Source organism: Rhizoctonia solani, chromosome 1 (genome assembly GCF_016906535.1).
Source record: "Rhizoctonia solani chromosome 1, complete sequence".
Taxonomy (NCBI): domain Eukaryota; kingdom Fungi; phylum Basidiomycota; class Agaricomycetes; order Cantharellales; family Ceratobasidiaceae; genus Rhizoctonia; species Rhizoctonia solani.
The window spans coordinates 2,650,280-2,670,074 of NC_057370.1; the positions used below are offsets into that span (position 1 = coordinate 2,650,280).

At 51.6% G+C, this 19,795-nt stretch overlaps 5 protein-coding genes across 5 annotated transcripts; 3 read left to right on the top strand and 2 right to left on the bottom strand.

Annotated features, from left to right (window-relative positions):
• Window positions 1–11: 11 nt before the first annotated feature.
• RhiXN_04393 (uncharacterized protein) lies at window positions 12–3,779 on the top strand (the record flags this gene model as incomplete). The annotated part of the gene is made up of 5 exons (XM_043324210.1): window positions 12–83; window positions 146–815; window positions 872–2,266; window positions 2,319–2,905; window positions 3,039–3,779. The coding sequence occupies 5 exons, from the start codon at window positions 12–14 to the stop codon at window positions 3,777–3,779; spliced, it is 3,465 nt and encodes a 1,154-aa protein (XP_043176629.1).
• Window positions 3,780–4,284: 505 nt separating this feature from the next.
• Window positions 4,285–7,269, bottom strand: RhiXN_04394 (uncharacterized protein; the record flags this gene model as incomplete). The annotated part of the gene is made up of 8 exons (XM_043324211.1): window positions 4,285–4,365; window positions 4,426–4,435; window positions 4,494–5,755; window positions 5,811–6,317; window positions 6,383–6,910; window positions 6,955–7,018; window positions 7,073–7,105; window positions 7,157–7,269. 8 exons carry the CDS (start codon window positions 7,267–7,269, stop codon window positions 4,285–4,287), a joined length of 2,598 nt encoding a protein of 865 aa, XP_043176630.1.
• A 2,716-nt stretch (window positions 7,270–9,985) lies between these two features.
• RhiXN_04395 (uncharacterized protein) lies at window positions 9,986–13,037 on the bottom strand (the record flags this gene model as incomplete). The annotated part of the gene is made up of 7 exons (XM_043324212.1): window positions 9,986–11,261; window positions 11,317–11,607; window positions 11,660–11,945; window positions 12,016–12,429; window positions 12,485–12,496; window positions 12,568–12,945; window positions 12,995–13,037. 7 exons carry the CDS (start codon window positions 13,035–13,037, stop codon window positions 9,986–9,988), a joined length of 2,700 nt encoding a protein of 899 aa, XP_043176631.1.
• Window positions 13,038–16,092: 3,055 nt separating this feature from the next.
• Window positions 16,093–16,434, top strand: RhiXN_04396 (uncharacterized protein; the record flags this gene model as incomplete). The annotated part of the gene is made up of 1 exon (XM_043324213.1): window positions 16,093–16,434. One exon carries the CDS (start codon window positions 16,093–16,095, stop codon window positions 16,432–16,434), a length of 342 nt encoding a protein of 113 aa, XP_043176632.1.
• Window positions 16,435–18,162: 1,728 nt separating this feature from the next.
• Window positions 18,163–19,770, top strand: RhiXN_04397 (GATA type zinc finger; the record flags this gene model as incomplete). Its single annotated transcript, XM_043324214.1, has 4 exons — window positions 18,163–19,028; window positions 19,085–19,105; window positions 19,161–19,243; window positions 19,304–19,770. The coding sequence occupies 4 exons, from the start codon at window positions 18,163–18,165 to the stop codon at window positions 19,768–19,770; spliced, it is 1,437 nt and encodes a 478-aa protein (XP_043176633.1).
• Window positions 19,771–19,795: the final 25 nt, after the last annotated feature.

Here is a 19,795-nt window from a genome sequence, read left to right on the forward strand (position 1 = left end):
AACTGCACACAATGGCCCCCCAACTATCCAACACACACTCAGATCGCAGCCGCGATGAAATGGTCTCTGCTGCAAAGAAAAAGGTAATTTTAGTTCTGTTTTTTTTTTAGACCGGCGATCACTAAATTAAAACATGACTTTGTAGCTCAAAACGTTCCGTGCGAAGCAAACTCAGTCATCGGTTTCGAGTACTGGCTCGATCCCCCGTCGTAGATCCCACTCGCGAGGCAGCTCTATCACGGCGACCAGTGAAGTTTTGTCATCATTGCCCGTTGCAACGGAAGCACCAAGGCAGCACCAGAAGCGCCGCTCTCATTCTCGCAGTGCTTCTATTCTAAAGCTAGATTCGGAAGTCAGTCTTCCCACCGTGACCCTGCCTCTATCTCCAGTCAAGCCAGCCAACCTGGGCGATTTGAATCGTTCGTTCTCCTTTGGCGGTTTCAAACCTGCCGCGCCCCCCATGTCTCCCCCGCCCCCGTCTTCTCCCCCATGCTCCCAGCAGACCACCCCTCGTCCTCGTCCTTCGTCACACCACCGCAGGCGGTCCTCTGTGTCGACCCGCCGGGACTCTGTCGACATGATGGGCTTCGATCCTGCTGCCCTCAACTCGCTCAAGACCCTGGGAGAAAACGACAAGGACGATGTTGCCAAGATTCGCGAGCGTGCCTTGCTTGCCCTTGAAGGAAAGTCCCCCAATGCCAAGGCTCGGACTATCCCCGAGATTATCCCCAACATTGGTTTCGCAAAGGTCGAGATACCAGAGTGGAAGACTCCCGATGTTGAGCGCACTTTTGATTGGGGAGTAACCACCCGTAGTGAGTGCCTGAATGTTGCAAATCATTGTCCGGGATCTAATATTAGCCGGTATCAGGACCCAAGTCACTTCCCTTCTCAATCAACTTGAACGGTGCCTTGTCCAACAAACGTGATAGCTTTGGAAAGAATCTTGCTCCTTCAGTATCGTCCAAGGGTGAACTCGCTGTCCTCGTCGAAGAAGAGGAGGAAGAGGAGGCCTCCGCTACTGACAAGGAGAATGTACCTCTCCCCCAGTCCGCAGCCCCTGTTCCCGAGCCTGTTTCCACCCCAGTAAGCTCTCCTACCAAGGCCTCATCCCTTCGTTCGCCTTCTCTGAGCCCCTCTCGTCCTCGCCCCGCGTCACTCAACCTCAAGGCTTTGGCAATGACCTCGTCCGCGGCTGTTGTGTCTCTTCCCACACCTAGTGCTACACCTTCACCTACCCCTGGTGCTCGCCCTGGTATGAAACCCCTAAACCTTGGCAACGCGACCCGCCGGCAGTCCATGGTTGCCCTGGGCTCAAATTCGTCCCGTAATAGCATCCCTGCTTCTCGTCGTCAGAGTCTACGTAGCCAGTCCCGCGATTCGTCAAGCACTCACTCCTCAAAAGACTCGGTGTCTGCCCCAGTCAGCCGTCTCCCTCCCACTCCTGGTACGATGAGCCCCGCTTCTGCGGTTGAAGGCTTCCTTCAAAAGAACCAAGAGGTCCTGATTTCACGCATCGACCAACTCGAGAAGGCATTGGCCAGTTCGCGCCGCGCGTCTCTGCAGTCGAATATGTCGTATTCGAGTCTAACGTCATCAATAGCGGAGGAACAGATCGGCCTTATTGCCGAGTTGAAGAGCGAGCGCAACACTCTTGTCGAAGAGATCGCCGGTTGGCGCACACGAGTCGAAGATCTGGAGCGACAAGCCGAGTTGTACCTGGGTAAGATCAACTCGGAGCGTGCCGAGTCCAAACTGGCTCGCGACCGCGTGCTCGAGCTCGAAAAGGAACAGGGCACTTGGGAGTCGGACCGTGCGGCGTTCAACAACGCCATTGCCCGCGCCCGCGAGGACGGCGCATCATGGCGTGCCAAGTACGAGGAAGCGCTCAAGGGCGAATGTCACTGGCAGGCCAAAGCACTTGGTCTCGAATCGGACGTCAAGAGGCTAGAAAAGGAGCTGTTGGCTCTTCGAACTGTTAGCCCCACCAAGAAGTGGAACGTAGCCCTCTCTCCTCGTAGGTTCGACGACAGCATGAGCTCAACTTCGACTGCCGATGTCAGGGACGAAGCATATGTGATTTCTACCGAGACCGAGGTCTTCAAGATTCGACCAAGACCTGCATCACCTTTGCCCAACATGGACGTAGTTGTTGAGGAGGAAGAGGACGAGGTTTACGAGTCCAGTTGCGAAGGGCCCAGTTCGGACGATGATGAACCACACTGCGTGGAAGAAGACGAGGACGATGTTTCCAGCGAGATTCTTGGTATGTTGTCACTCATTTATTTGTAAGACAAACATTATCTGATCTCATGTAGATGAGATCAATGGCGACTTGTCCGCTTCCGAGTCGGTAGATTCATTCACATCCCAGTACACTCAGCCCCAGCAGCCCACGTTCCAGGAGCCCCAGCCCGACTTCAAGTTCCCGGGCGCGTTTCCCGATCCTGCCCCTGCTTACAACCGAGGCCACGCCCGCACCGGTTCAATGATTAAAGGCTGGAAGATGCCCCAAGGTCCCGTACAGGGCGGCAACCGCTCGCCTGCCAAGCCAGATCGCTTCTTTGACCAACTCGAGCAGCTCTATGCTACAAGCGACGAAGAACCTGTCACGCCTACCAACCCCTCGTTCGGGACTACTCACTTTGGGTCTCCCGAGTTTAGTACCTTCAAGGGTGATGGTGGTGCAAGCTCTTTCAAGTTTGGCTCGAAGCGAAACAGCATCTCGCACAACTTTAGAGGCCACGGAACACGCGCTTCTCGTGGAAGCATTTCGGTCGCTGCCTTCACTGGGGTCGGTATGCCTCCTTTCATGAATCCCAAGCCAGAGTGGATCGTGAAAAACGAATCGCCGGAACCCCTATCTCCCATCCTCGATGAAAAGATGAACACGGCAAATCTTTGGGTGAGTTTCAACCTCTATCTCCCAATCTTTACCCTTTTCGCTCGACCCGACAATCACTGACTCGGCGATTCTCCTCCCTGATGTACCTATGATGTTCCGCAAAAAAGGCTCTAATGCAATGCCATACCTCCAGGCGCCCTTCTCGGGTGGCGAGCCTTACCCCCTCGCGCGTGAACCTGAGGGCCGAACGAATTCCGTGCTCGGAAACGCAGTCCGGACCCCGACCCTGGTCAACCCACCCAGATTCATTGTTGCACCGACTGTTATGAACACATCAACCGTCAAGACCGTATCGACTAGCACGCCATCAACGTCTACCCCACGGATCATGACTTCTTCTTGTATATCCGATTCTTCAACCCGTGCGCTGGTGCGCCGCAAGCCCTCGCTGACGCGTGTGCAACCGACTGGACGAGCGCCCCCTCGCGTGCCAGTCGATACTTCTCACGACGTCTCACGGTCTCCTTTTTCCGTTTCTTATTCACGCACCTCGAGCCGGTCTTCGAGGCAAGACTCGATTGCCGGCGCCGAGGCCGCTGCGATTGAGGCTGCGATTGCACACGCGCAAGCTGTTTCGGCTTCGGCCGCTGCTTCTAGGCGTATGACCTTTACCGGGTTGACGAGTTTGCTTCCGTGGGGAATGATATCAGGTGCTGGCGAGGAGGCAAACAAACCTCGATGCGCTGTTGTGGAGGGTGGTGTTGAGGAAGAACGGACCACGCTATTACTACCAAAGACGAGCGGGACAGTTACCCGGGAGGCGCAACTTGGGCGTTTAAGACGCGAACTCGAGGTTGCCGGTCGACCTGTCGTTGGCGTGAACTCATCTTCACCTTGCTGTTCTCGATGCAAGACAGATGTAATTGAGCTCTAAGTCGTCTATCCCCTTGTGTAATGTTCCTGCTTATCATTATTGGTTTCGGCACCCATGTAGTCCTATGTACTCCTTTTTTTGCATGTTACGCACCGCACTACGTTACGACGCATCATCTTCATTCCTCTTTTGCATTCTCAGTTTTACTTTCTTCGTTCATCGCTTGTGCTCTTGCGTTTTTGTACCATTGTTTTGTTATTACGTTTGACTTTTGATATGCCAGTTTTTTTGTGATGCCTTCATCAAAGTGTGAGCTTTGGAGTGATAGCCTTCAAGCAAGAAAGTGCGATCTGTGAGAAATTGGCCTATTGATTCACATTTGTCCGTTCTGTAAGGATAAAAGCCGATAGCGAGATGTACATCTAAATAGGACAGCGCGACAGAGATAGAAAGATAGTAGAAATTAAAACAAACAGGTGGTTCACGCGCATACACTAACAGATCAAAGAGGGCAAGACCGCAAGTCAAACTACCACACACCTATAACTTAGCTATGCATTCGAGTTCATCCATCTAGCTGGGACTCATTATTAGTATGTGCTGGATCGTCAGCCATACCCCCTCCGATCCAAACCACATAATAATCCTAGAATAGTGGTCAGCTCAAGGAAGTCGCCAAAATCAGACAAACAATTGTATTGCTCACGAGCAGCACACTACCACCCCGGAAAAAAAGAAAGAAACGACGCGAAGATATAGAATATAAGAACTCACCTCATGCCCACGGCAAACCCAGCTGTAGTATCCTTCTTCGGTCTTGCGTTGGGCTTCCTTTTCCCGCTTATGCTCTTGCACGTAGAATCCCAACTCGATACCGACCACGTCGAATCGGCACGTTGTAGCTCGCGTGTTCGCTCCCTGGGTCTTGAGCTACCACCTGGTCCATCTCCACGACCAAATCGGTGCCATCGTCCACCCGCAGCGAGGTACCCTGCCGGCCCGCCGACATCAACCTTCACGAGTTTAATTTCATCCCCACCCGAACTCATTGCCCTCGCCTTGCCCTTGGACTTGGCCCTGTCTAGTTTGAGTCGTGACAAGGGGATTTCAGCAACATCTACGCCCTCGCTCAAAAATGCAACAATTTGCAGATAGGGATCTTTGTCCTCCAATCCCGGGCCAGGCACACATATTCTCGGTGCTACTTTGGTCGGCGGAGCTAACCACATCACAGTGCACAGGGGTGGCCGGGCGCCGACGGGAGCACGCAGTGGAAGCTCGACAATATCTGTTCGGCGCCCACGCGTAAGCAGAGCTACTTGTTTCGGGTACTCCGATCCTGCGAATAAATTGGATGGTGTCGGTGGAATTGGCGATGGCATGGAGGCAGGAGGTGCAGTCAAAGGCCCGGATGAATAGCTATTCGTATTTGTATCAATATAAGGTTGAGAATGATTGCTTGAGTTGAGAAGAGGATATTGCGATGAAGAGCTGCTCCATGCTGTACTAGATGGATATGCAGGCGACGAATTTGTGGCATATGGAGAGGCCGGGAGACCACCAATGGGAGAGGGGCCGGTGTATGGCTCCGTTTCCATACTGAGCGGTGGGATATCACAAGTTTCCAAAGGCGCCCATACACCCCGTTCTCTCTCTATCCCAAAGCCTGGGTTTGAGAGTGATTCAACCGAACGTCTCCCTATACCTCTACCCATGGGTCCCATCAATCCTGGGTCTTCATCCCACAATTCTACTTCTCCTACCGCTGAATCGCTGAGCCTAATTAGCCCGGCTTTCTTGGGGAAGGTCACAAACAGTGCAAGCTGGGCACGCGGCGTGTCCCCAAAAGAGGTACGACGTGTGCGTTGGGTTTGTGAATGAGAGGCATTACGCGAATGTGCCTGAATATGCTGTGCTGGAGCACGAGATGACATCGAAGAGAAGGAGCGAGCAACGGTCGAAAACGTCGGGTCCGAGCTCGATGATAATTGTTGAACGAATCGAATACTACGTGTAGGTAATGGTGTATAAAATTCCTACCCATTGAATAAGAAATCTTCGTGGGATGGGCGCATACATGGCCGGACACACCTTGACTGCACGGAACGCTCGCTCGCCTGGAATCGATTCGTACAGAAAGATGCACTGGCGAGTCGCAACAGCTAAATATGTTCGCTCCGTACCAGGGCTGCCTGACAAGTCTTTCCATAATTCAAAAAACATGACAGACAATCCTGCGAGTTTGCTTCCGGGTCGCGATAAGCTTACGTAGTCTGTCGCCCAGCGCAACGGCAAGTCCTCTATAATATCCCATTCGCCGGGCGTGTCTGATATGAATGAACGAGTGGGCGTGGGTCGTGACGGTGATGGTGATGAGCTACGTGTATCATGGCGTGGAGGGGCAAGAGTTGACGTTTGGAGAGCTGGGGATCTTGGAGAAGCAGCTGAAGAGGGATCATAAGGTTGAATATGTGGTTGTGAATCGATGAACATAGCCTTGAAGCTGTTGAACACAGAACTAGAACTAGATTTGTGTTTCTTCAAGGAGCGCGTAGGATTCATATTGGCAGGCCGACGAAGGTCGAGGGGGTGAGCATCCTGGATAGTTTAAGATAGATCAGTGAGAAATACATCGTTCACCAAAAACAGCAGGGTCAACTTACCCTTCTTGTAACAGACCATTTTACAAGACTAGTAAGGGAAGCAAGATTGTACATCCGAATGGTCCGCACTGGCTCAACGCCCTTGCGATCCACCGCAGCCTCACTAGCCTCGGCGCCGACGAGAGCCAAGATGGTTCCCTGTGGACTCGAACCGCCCAAATCCTGACTCTCTAGCAAGGCCATCTGCCACACACCTTCTCCAGTCCAAATATTGCGTGGTTTAGCCTCTTCCAGAACTCGTGCCGGGTTAGAAGTGGGTGCACCGTGGAATGCTGGTAGTACATCCAAGACAGAAAGTCCACGGTCGGTCCCCATTAGCAAGAAACGATCATCTGCTCCGATAGGGAGTAGTGTAGCAATCGGTGAATTAGAATGAGGAATAAAGCGTGAGCCGAAGTGTGCTACAGAGAGACATCGAGCGATAGGACGTGTCACAGGTGCTGGTGCAGGCGGTGGGGCTATGACCTCTTCTTTAGGAAGAGAGTATGCTGGTGGCTGAGGTTGGCCTGGTTGCACTGATGCTTCAACCTACCACACGTCAGTCAAGGCATTGGCCTACCAATGGCACGTACTGTTGGTCCCCATCCGGTACTTTGACGCCGACGTTGTGGGTCATCTGCATATCGCTCCGCCGCCCTAATTGAATTTATTTCTCTCTGTTTTTATGGGGCCATAAATATATGCACCAACCGTTTCTCGACCCAAGCCTGCCATCGTCCAAACCTGTTTCCAAGTATGTAGCAACCTCAACAGTGGCACACCAATGGACTTTACCTAGAGTTTGGGCCCCTCTCGCGAGCCTCCAGTGCTTCATAAGTTGGTAGTCCCCTTCCATCGTCACCTCCAGGTGATCCAGTGTCTTCGTTATCGAGTCGATCGCCTTGCATGTCTGGTACAGTGCTCGCCGGCTGACATCATCAAGCTTCGACCACCCGATCATGTGACCTCTCACGTGATGTCGTGACCATTTCTGAAATACTTGGCCCACCACGCCATCGTGTCCTGCCACCTCTTTCCCGGGCCAATCGGGCCACTTAATGTTTATCCAAGGTCTACTCTGCGGGGACTTTAGCTTCTTTTCCCCGTGCCTTGCGCTCCTGAATTCTGACCTTGCTTGCCGTGAGATCCCCCTTGCTTCCACTTCGCGATTCCACGTCCATTGTCTTGTCACCACCAACCTCAACCGAACCTAAACAACTTTGGTAGCTACTCTAATAAGCTTATTGAGATTATTTCGTATACCATTCTGATACCTTCTATATTAAGTAAGAACTGGCATTCTGGTCCAGACAAACTGTCTATCCCTTGAACCTACCCAAATCGTGACATGTGTGGCCCTAGATAATATGGACACTCAATAGGAGAACTTCCCCACTAAAACTTAACCAGACATTTCTGGTATCTGGATGTACTATCAAACGCATATACCCTAGGTTAAGTACTAATGAATGAATTGTTGGAAATATAATTTGTATCCAGAGTACTGGCTGTCTCAATTTTGGAGGCGTCGTCGCAATTGTCTCTGGATAATTGGTCTTCTATACGCGCGCCACTTACCAATCAATACGCTCGGTCCGTATCTGCCCTCTTCTCAAACTCTCAGTACCAATTACCGCGGCCACTTTCATTCACAGACCACTTGCCCTGTTTCGTTTCGTTATGATTCACAGGAATTTTAGGGTATACATGCTTGTAGATTGATGGTGAGATTCTTGGACGAGTGAACCTGCCCTTACCCTAATCACCGCTGGAGGATATATCGCGAATGTTGCCAAAACCGCCGGCTATCGTTCCATACGTTACATGCCTAAAATGCAACTTTTCCCACCTTCGGTACCGTTATCCTATAATGCGCATTGCGTATTCTTCTACAACGAGCACCAAGTTCTTCTGCAGGCCCCGCCGGCAACTTTCAATTCCCACATTTCATGAGAACTACCACCATCATTTCAATAAGTTGTAGAGAACAATAAACGTCTTGGGCACTATCCGGCTCCACCCATTGCCCTCCGATTCCCCTTGCTCAAAGATGTGTACAGCCTCTCATCTCGGGACTTTTCATCTATCAAATTATATATCGCGTACCATTTGATATGTGTGGAAATCTATCCACTATACAAACATAACACATTCGGTGAATTACGCCATGAAAAGTGTTGTAGGAAATAGATGGAATGGCCAGACGTGAAGGGAAGCTCTATTCAACTACAACCCATAAATGACATAATCATGTCCAAGGTCGACCTGCAACCTCAGTGAAGCCTCGCTCGATGCTCAAACATCGCTTACCCAGACAGATCAAATATCGCACTCTACCATTATTCCCGCTATATGCTACCAACAGAAATCAGATATTATGTCTCCGCCTGGTCTCCATTTCTGTTCCTAAGATAAAGAGTACCATGCATATATGTTCTTTATTCTCTATCTACTCGAGTTTAATTGTAGGACACGATATATATCAGCCCCAACTAGACCACAACCGGTTATAGAACTGTCGACGCGTCTCCGAACAAAAGTACTTAAGCACGCGTAACGGATTTTGGGTTTCACGTTCCTGTTCTAAAGCTTTTGTGATATCGTACCCATGGACAAGGCCTAGTGGTACAAAATCTGGAACAGGGCAAGTTGTCTGTCTTGGTCCTGATGCCTCCGCTACTCCCATCGATTGAAGACCTGTTGTTGGATCGACGAGATGTTCGGGCTGCGAATGAGCTCCATTTATGGGTAAACTACACGTTGAGTGGACAGTCAGCTGCAAAGTTCAAACCCTGTTGAGACCAAGGATAGCGTCTTGTATGAAGGGCCCCCAGTCAGCGCTCGATTGTAAAAAAACAAGCATTCAGTCTCTAAATTGTCTGGTGGAATTGTCAATACGCGAACATCAAGCCTAACCTTATCAGGCTTCAGTGGCTGCAAGTTTTGGGATCTGCTCCGGATCCCCATGTGTAACCTTCATACTGTAATAATGCCCACACAAGTTCGTGGGAGGTGTTCCTGCCCCCGTTTCACAAGCCCCACGAAGCATCGCCTAGGCGGCTCACCCTCGAAGTTTCTCTCCAGATTAATAGACCAATCTTCAGGCTGCGAGCTCCGCGGCAAATTCCAGTGTTTTATCGACCCTAGGGAATTCGAGCTATTTTCTGAACCGTGTGCTAGACCGAGCATCTTGGTCCTTCATACGGGAAATCGATATCACCGACCATCCACGGCGAGCATAAGCTCGGGTTTACGCGGTATTAATTTTTATGGGGTCGGTCGACACCGGTAGCTGGCTCATAGGTACGTGGTTGATAGGCTGAAGAATAACGGCAGGTCACTAATGAGACTTAATCGTATATTTGAGTTCTAGATACCCGGAAACAAATGATACCGTATGCGGATGGATGCACGAAAGAAACGACAGCAGCTGAGAAAGGGAGGGTGATAGCACATGCAAAATTTATGGTGAGATCATAGAGTAACGAAACCAATCCATGTGAAGGAAAATCTTGTCAGACCGGAAGAGGTGAAAGTCAGAATACTTGGCATTCTATGTCAAGTAGAATGCAATTATTGGAAATTAATTGCCCATGCTCGACAGCATATATGCGAGTTGAAAATTTACGGATCATTGACCCCACTGACATCGTGTCTCCACTGATCAACTCTCGTTAGTTTGGGGTCCTGGGCGGGTACCGGAGCACCAAACGAATGAACAGATCCCGGGCCGCCCATATGTGGTTGGAATGAAAGCATGGACGCGCTGAACATTGAAGCACGCATGGCTTGCTGCTGCATCATCAATTGTTGCTGCTGTTGCATTAGCATCATTTGTTGATATTCTTCCTGGCGTCGCTGCTGAGCTACACTCGGAGCCTGGCTCAGCCGGAGGCCGAGAGGCTTCTCGTCGTCGTCACTGTCATCGTTCTCAGCTCCAGGCTTTTTATTCGAGTCCTGCGGTAGCATGATGGTTTGTCGATGTATAGCTAATGGCACTTCATCGTCGCTATCGTCACCCCCAGCTGCCTTTGTTTGCGTCGGCTCGGGTGCCAAGCCCAAAGAAGCGGCAATGTCTAGTGTCGAGGCGGGTTTCAAGTCAGGGAGCGCTACACTCTGTCTCGACTTGAGGTTCGATAATGGTGCGTCTTCATCGTCGTCCGACTCCGGTGCGCGAACCTTGATATTGGTGAGGGGGACGTCATCATCTGAGTCCTCGTCTCGTCCCCTGGAAATCGGAGCTGCCCCAGGTCCCGAGTCTCGCTTCGCGCCAGATTCTTCCTCTCCATCAGATGAACCGGCAAACCACCCGCCTGCGTCGAGGGTAGCTACACTCCGACGCCGGCGGTTCACGGCTGGTAGGCTAGACTCGCTCTCTCCCGGAGACGCGGGAGGTACCTGCTTGTGCAATGGGGTTATGTTTGGTAAAGTGGGGGGCGCCAAACTCAGACGGCCGGATTCTGAAGCGGCAGGAGCCTCCGCTCCATTTCCGGCCTCGGGGGATGCTAATTCCTCGTTTCTTGCTTTGCCTTTCTTCCCCTTTCTGATCTTCCGTCTCTGTTTCTCTTCTTCCTGTGTTCGCTGAGCCTCTTGATCTAACCTTTGCTGTTCTTGTATTTCTTTCAGCTTTGCCATCTCTTTCTCCCACAGTGTATCAACTCCGAAGACGGATTTGCTATTCGCAGTGCGACCTGGTTCATTTGAATCGAAGTTGAGCAATGGTTGAATAGTAGGGGTTCGGCTATTATTTGGACGTTGCTCCGTATTGGTTACCACAGGGCCGTGAGGAAGCAACAAGGTGACTGGACGAGATTGAAGTGCAGCTGAATCGATCAAGGTACTTTGTGTGCGTATTTGACCACGATCCATCATCGCAGGTCGATTATCACCACGGAATACGCTATTAAAAACCATGTCACATGAGATGGAGTTGAAGAGAGACTTGAGCCACGCACCGCTGACGCCCACGCATTTGAGCTTTCCTGTCTTGCAAATCGTCCATCAAACTACGGCCGTACAACCTCCCCGCAGGACGCTCTGCCTGCGGTCCCTCGGTTTCAGCATCATAGTCATCCCAAACTTGTTCTGCCTGCTCTCCTTCGGAAGTAGCCCGGCGCAATTGTTGATCAATGTCGTTATACGCAATATCTCGCGAACCGTCGACCATCAAGTTGTTTCGGAATGTGAGTTGGGATAGGGTCATGCTCGTTCGTGGATTAGGAGTAAACCCAGCGCTCATTGATTGGCTGGAACGCGACGCGCCTGTATCTGTCCAAGGTCGCGCTCCAGGCCGCGCACCGGGTGTTGCGCCAGGAGGAAGAGGGGCGCCATCGGATGAGCATAAAACCAGCACGCCCAGCGTTTTGGTTGGACTGCTGCTCAGAGCCTTGAAGCGGGCTAGGCATGACGAGTACTTTCGGACGCAGCAACTCCATTCGAGACACCTGTTTGTTTCCGGGGCCGTCCAACTGCCTTCCCGTCATGTACGATGCGCCATCATCCTTGAAATCATCGAGCAATGCTCGCGAACCTAGTGAAGCATTCGAATATGTTCGTAGATGTGCGGTTCCATCCCTCATTGTTCCTGTACGCATACTAATAGCGTCGCCCTCTCCCTCATTTAGTTGGGAAATGGTCGAGCCTTGGGATCAAACCGCGACAATCGCTCTGGAGTAGGGGGTGGTAGTGCAAATGGATTGGGAAGGTCTGCATCGTTGCTATCTGCGAGGGGAGCAGGCGAGGTAGTGGAAGGAAACGGACGGATTCCGATGGGAGCATTCCAATGGATGGTCGACGCTTTTCCAGCGGGATGTGTGGACCATTTGCTCGATATTCTTCAAGGTCAAGAGGGTTTGCGACTGAACGAGGACGATCTTTTAAGGCCTCGTGAACTAAATTATCTTGTGAACTTTGGGCATCTAAGAAAGCACCTCCTGCGCCGAAATCACTATGCCGATGGGCATGTTTCGGCCTTTCGGGAAGTGTAGATCCATTGTCTGCTGGAGTTGGCATACGAGCAAACGGGTTGGGGAGCGCATCGGATGGAGAACGTGACATGACAGGCCTATCTAGGTACCTTGGCGAGATTTGGCTTGTTTTCCTTGGTCTGGTTTGACGACGTACTGTGGGACATAGCTTTGAGAAGTAAGATTAGATTAAGCAAGAATAACATACCTTATCCAGCCCCCACGATGAAAGATCCATACCGCCTTCTGGCGCATCCTCTTCCTCATCTGGTGTTCCCAGATAGCCCAGCTCTGAAGTCTCAAACCTGGATGAACGTTTGTCGCCCCAATCTGAACGCAACACGTCCACCGACTTTCGGGTCGGAAGTGCACTTTGGATGTCTAAAGAACGACGAGCACCAACGCTGCCACGAAATCCGGTTCCAAGCTCTGTTCCTGCGGCCTCGCCACCATGATGTAGCTCAGCCCCAGGTGATTTGTACTTCTTTGGGGGCCACCATCTCCATAGAGTGTAGTAGCAGGACGATCGGTCCTCTGGCGCGGCGTAAATGGGAAATATTGCGCTGTCATAGGCAGAACGGCGAGGAGCTTCAACCGGAAGATCCTCGTTATCGTACTCTGGAAACCTATTTAGTACATGCTTATTCGACTGTAGCGATCGCGTTACCAAGGAGTGCTTGGGCTAGTTGTAATCGGGAAAACGCCGGCATTGTGCACTTTTGAGTGATAGTGGCTCAGAGCCTCCAGAGATAAACGAGTGTTCGGTACGAAGGCTAACGTATTGGTAAGGTGCACGTCTTGTGAAGACCAACAGGGCACAAAGAGAGGCACTTGCAAAGCGCCCTTGTCACGAGACAGCACATTATTTGCAATACTTTTTTCAAATCAGTCTAACAGAACTATCCGCCAGTTCCTCCTCACTCTTATCCCACAAAGCGGCCTCTATATAATCAGCCATAAACCTGGATGTATGAACTTAGTCTCGCATGATCAATTTCTGCACGACCATTCATTCACTAAATCAAGACAGACTCTTCCACAAACCACCAACTTTCTGACCCAATGGCCCCCCTTGGCGAACCAAGTTCCCATATTAACTATCGGCTCTTCATGCAATGGATTCGGTTATTTGGAGATCTAAACTTAATTCCTCGAAATAAGATATCCCACTGATGTAGATGCTTGGGTGACGTTATCACCCCATCTATCAACTTGGCCGGCAACCCAACGTTCCAAGCAAAGTGCGAACCAGGATGATATACTTGGTCTAGCGGAAAATGGATCAATCATAAAACACATTGCCAGGCTTTTCTGCGTATGGATACCAGCCCTAAAGTCTAGATTGGCTTCTGGATATTAACTATCTCAGGTCCCACTCTTATTGCTGGCCAAGCTCAGGTGCTAGCGATGGTCGTCGGCGGACTTGCCAGTCCCAACTCATCCTTCGGTATTTTCACCTCGAATTTCGCACTGATTGCTATGAGATGGTTCCTCTCTCTGCATTAGGATTCTTGCCCCCGAAGGTTAGCGGTTGGCACGACCCTACTCGAACATTCAAGCTCCCCCACTATCGTCTCAAGTCCAACCATCTTGCGGTAAGTAAACAGAGTTACCTTCTAGGTCATCCTGCTGGATATTAGTGGCTGCGGTGCGAGCGGAGACAAACACAAATTCCAGATTTAACCAGGATTGAGACACCTACCACCCGCATTCACCCGGATCGGACTCACTAAAGGGAATCAGTAGTGAACCACTTCACACGCCACTTCTGGGGGAGTCGCTCCAAATGTGCGAGTGGATGAACTTCGAAAAAACCATCACAAAGTGACACGTTTTGAAAGTCCCGGAAGGACATGACCAAGTTGCTCAAGCTTGTCTGGTTGCCGAGCGTACGTTTTACCCAGTCCTGACACCGAAAATCCCTTCAATCGTGTATCATGAACAGGGGTTTCGCCTCCGTTGGCTCACATCTGACGTGAGTAACCACCGGAACACTATTTGACGCGCGCTCCCGACGCACACACAATCTGGCATGTCTTTCATCAATTCATGGCGCTCTAACTTCGGCACAAACTGGCACGTATACCGACCATCGCTTGGAACCGACTTGTTTTCGTTCCGGTTGCTAGTCTCATCGCTCCTCGGTATGGCTTTCAGGTACACAACTACAATCCACAAACACCACGCTTTCGAATCTCTCCTCCCTACTCCCTTGCTTTGATCTTTTCGCGCCTGAAATATGCATGAAGCATACCGCGTCATTTGAATCAATTGGAGCACTATTAGTCGCTTCTTTCTTCACAAACAAGTCACCTAACCGATGTCGATTAGCCCAGGGTAGAGATTTCCTGACTTCTACACCCAAACCCTACCGACTCAGTTGCATGCTCCTGGCAGCCAAAAGAAATTAGTTTCTGCCGTTCGCCATGATCGGATGGGAATGTGGTGGGAGAGTGCCGGCAGAGCGCGACAGCTATCGCTAGACCTAGGTGCTGGAACATGTCGCATACACCCGAAATTTGGACGATTTGGTGAGCACGTTTCATCGACTGTTGCAATATTCTAATATCAATGACAGCCATCGACAGTACGGTAGCATATGGAGGTTCAAGCTGAGCTGAGGTGGTGGTAGGCCCCACCATGTAGATCATGCAGCCCACACAGTCCCCAATGTAATTCCAGACGTTAATTGGCCGATAGGCCGATTCAATCCCCGGATCTAACCATTTCCCCATGGATCGCCAGATACACTCGAGGCAAACCAAGTTCTTGTAATGCAATATTGATCCCATTCTTTGGGAGACCCCCTCAGCTCTAAATAAACAACTTGATTTCATCGAGTTTACTGTCAGATCTCGTCGTGTACGGATGAATGCCTTTACAACCCCCCCCCCAGTACATACATCTGGGCTCCTGCACAGTCGCCTTGGGTCAAATTACTCCATACAGTTAGTGCTGTTGGGTGAGCCTCGCATTTGTCATGGAAAATCATCATGTTATGTAGTGCTTAGGCGATTTCCACCTGAAACTAAGAGGAAGTTGCATTTAAGAAGAATGCCCAACCCTGCAATGGACATTTTCCTGGCTACCACATGCTGGCTCAGTCTGACAGCCAAACCACGTCGACCTTTTTCCCTAGCCGTTAACCATTTGTGTCGAAGCGAGCCGTGAAGCTCACCGAAACGTAGTCGGCATTGCAGCCGGCTGCATGTGGACGTTGATAAGGATGTGGGTCTCTTGCCAAATGAGCTCCGCCAGTGACGTGGGCCGCCATAACCATGGTGTATATGGTGTACTTCCCTCGAGCCAATTGAGCTGCCTACGCGATACCTCGTAAAGTGTCTGGGCCTAGGAACAGCTCGTGAAGTATGTGCCTGCCGGGCCAGAGCTTAATTGAGCTCACTCCGGAACCCAGCGACTCCAATTGGCCACCCATAAGTGGCACTAGTGCCGACCATTGATAAGGTACGCAGACATTGTTTGTTTACATCCAACATGATTTTCATTGAATAATGATGTGCCAGTCTTGGTTATACCATTGAGCTATATAAAGCGGTCTTAAGCTCGAGTCGGTGCAAGAAGCTCGCGGCCAGGGGGGGGAAGGAAGGTATAGCATTGGTTACGCCGCCCAGTGCGACTCAGGCGCTTCGAGCGGCTGTACAGTACCAGTGCTTCTGGCCGAGAGGCACAAACCCGGTTCCCCTCACTGCCACATACATACCCGGGATCTCCTATGGACCACATGCTACCGCGGGTGTAACTACAATGGAGGCATTTTACCCACGGAAGTATATGAGTACAATAAACATCGCTTGTTTCCTTGTATGCGCAATCGCACCGAGTCACGAACCTAATTCTGCCAGAGGCACCAATGAACGCGTTCGAGGAGCCTACGCAAGGGTTTCACCCCCATCGAAGCTTGGATTTAGGAAGGAAGTTCTGCCCAAGGCACCAAGTACGGCTCCCTTGGTTGCAATTCCCCAGTCCGATGGTGCAAGGGCCGGCATTACTAGATGGGACGATGGAAACGAAGGCGGCGGAGATAAGAAGCCAATTGAAGTATATATCAGGGCCACCGTCGTCATTCCCGGATGCGTAGTTGCATAGTCGTAACATACGATCCAAATATTTGCATGTTTACGCAAGCGAGTTACTCCGTATGAATCGTGTGAATAGAGACCTGACAGCTGATTTTCGACGGATTCTCAGTGTGTTTAGTTAGACTGTAGATCAAGCGCAGATAAGCTTATGGAACGTAGTAATACGTTGAGTTGTGCCTTATCCTAGAAGGGCAATGCACAATGAAGTGGGCCACCCCAGACTGACGTATATACCTACGCAAGCCTCGTCCGAAGCCACGGGGGTACTTGAGCTTCGCAAGCTGTCAGCCGGCCGCAAGGTGAATCAATATCGACCGAGCAACCAATAGTGTATGAAACCTTCGGATGGCTCTTACCTTCCCAGTCGTCTCCCTTGCTCTCCTGAATTTCAGCCTTATTTACGCAATTAAATAAAATAGCAAGGCGTCTGGATGTCTGGATGGACCCCGCATCACCTGGGTGAGAAGTTAAGGTATATGGCTTCTTCTCGGCTTCGGCAGGCACCATTCCTTCTACTGTTCAGTGGCTGAAATCCTCGGGACGATCTGACGAGGCTTTATAGCTGAATACCAAACAGTGGTTGGCGGCTCCCATTAAAACGTAACGCTTTCCGCTTTTGTCTGTAGCCGGGTGGTAGACGGGCGAATTAGCGCGCCCGTCGCACTGACGCCGCGCGCTCCGAACGATTTGTCGTTGGGATGTCGGTAGGACAAAGTTGTTTGAGGAATGTATGGGGCGGCTTGCGCATCGATTTGGTATAATAAACGCCCGAGATACCCGGGCATCGGTCACGCATGGAAAATATTTTAGCTTAATGGAGGTTCTTCGGCATTTCAGCCAAGTCCTTGCCGCGGCGGCCCAGGCCAGATTCATCGATAGTATATACATCGTATAGGTTATTCTTCTAACACTAGCTACTATAGTAAAGGCTAGGGTGGCACACATAATCGATTTTTTTGTGAGGAGGGGATATTCAGGGCTTGGAGCCAAGGGAATGAAACCTATGCGATCGAGTTGGATCGCAATCCTTCGCCTTCGCAAAGCGGTGCGCAATATTTATGAGGATCACGGCACGCCGTGGTTCGTACAACCTCTCTTGCACTGGAAGATAGGAATTCGAGCAGACAATCGAGGGGTTCTATGGCGCCCGCCAAGCGCTGGAGGACTAGTGCACGTCATTGTAAGCGGTGGTGAGAATTTACGGTTGACAGGTCAAGTGACGCAGGATGTTGTGGAGAGGCCCCTGGAGCGGTTGGTTTAGAGACCATGTGGATGGAGCCGGATATGGTCGTGAAAGAGGATGGAAAACTGAGTTGAGGCGAGATTTGCACACGATCGAGGCACTCAACAGACCCAAAGAACCTGGCCCAGGGGAGGCTAACCAAATTAGACACGGACCAAAAACTGGGTAGCATCCATGCTTCTACAGCACCGCTATCCGTGGTCGGACGTCTGCCAACCACACACACACGAACACAACTATCATTGTATATCTCGACCCCGTCGGCCAACTGCCAGCTCAGGGCACCCGCTCGCATCATATCCCCAAAACACGCTTTCCGTTCTTCGCATTCTCAGCACCGGCCCTTATAACCCCCCGCGCCTCGACTACTCGCTTGATGCTCCCTGCCCCTCTACGCTCCTAATCATATCTAAGCTCCAAGCTGTGCACCCGACTCTGACTCTGACTTGACTTTGACTTTGAGGAACAGCTTTGGCTATTTACTGTCATTTAATGGACACTTACTGCGAGAGCACACACTCGAGCCTCACCTCTGCTGCCTCGAGCTCCCCCTACCAGACTCCGTCACCACGCACCAGCATGTCTTTCGAAGAGCGCCAGGCCCAGATTGCATATCCCACCGACGCGTCCACCAAGATCCTCTATGCTGAGCCTCAGCCTATCTACCACTCCCCGGGCTATATCAGCGAGGAGAACCAGTGGTCGAGCCCCGCCATATCTGACGCTCAGTGCGCGCCCGCATACTTGCCTGAAATCTACGGCCACTCTAAGCTCCCTTCCCTGGTCGATTCTCGACGCTCCGAAGGTATTCCCCGCGGCCTGATGCAACAGAGTGAATGGAGCGATGTTGGTCCATTCAACTTGCCCCCGTACTCACAGCAGCCGCCCGCATACGTCCAGTCCCAACAGCAGATGTACGGATCTACGCTCGTTGGCGTTTCCGATTTGGCCGCAGAGACTCGGGGGCGCTTCGCCTACTCTGACGGTCTGATCTACAACGAGTCGCTACCGCCTTCAATCACCCCTCGTCTCGACGACGTCTATCCCGATCCGGCGTCGGTCTTGAGCGCGCCCATCAAGACCGAGCCGACTTCGTCCGTGGTTGTCCCGACCCAGTCACCTTACTACTCTCGGCCCCCCTCCGTGGCATCATCGCTCTCGTCTGGCCCTGTCCCCCCACACCACATTGTGCACGTCGTGTTCACCGACGACGCGGCTTCCAAGGAAACTCAGTACTTGCGCCGCAGGTGTCACAATTGCCAACAGGTTGAGCCCCCAGCTGGCGACGCTCTCACTTGGTCCCCGGAAAGATCGTATGCAACCGATGCGGACTCTACGAACGAACCCACCTCCGACCTGTGAGTTGGTTCGCTTGTGCCATCTTGGGAGTTGCCACTAACGCATATTGTTTCAGCGACCCCATCGCTTCGATGAGGTCAGGACCGGCAACAAAGGCCGAAAGCCGAACAAGCAATCGGACTCGAAGCAAGGCAGCCCCCAGCCCCAGCCGTCACCCAGTTCACCGTCAAGCAAGAGGCCGTCTCTGGTGACCTTGAGCTCGACTCGCGACGAGGTATGCATACTCAGACTCGCGCCGCGCGTCAGTAGTTAATTTGATCCCGATTTCAAATAGGCTCAGTAGCGTCCTCGCTTTCAGGCAGCGCGAGCAGTCCTGGAGAGTGGGAAGACTCCAACTATAACACATCCCTCGTTGCAGGCAATGTGTCGAGACTCTCGCCATCCCAGCAGCATTCGCCCGGCCATGAGGGTGGGGTGCAGCGTGGAGCGGCCCATTTCATGGACTCGACTCTCGCAGCACGCTTCAGGGCGGGCCGCAAGTCTGCTACTGCGCCGTATGACGCCTTTTCGGCTACTCGCATGGGCCCCCCAACTCCCCCGCTTGTCCCCACGGACGGACCCAGTCTACTTGACGCGGGTGCCGAGGGCGCGTATCTGACCTCGACGCCTCCTTTGCGCCGCCATACGCTTGGTTCGGACGTAGCAGAGCAAATTTCGGGCTGGTCGACCATCCCCGCTGACTTCTCTTCCAACGTACTGCAAAACTCTCAACCGTCCGTTGTCAGCAATATCGCATACTAAAATCCTCAAAACATATCCCCCCCTT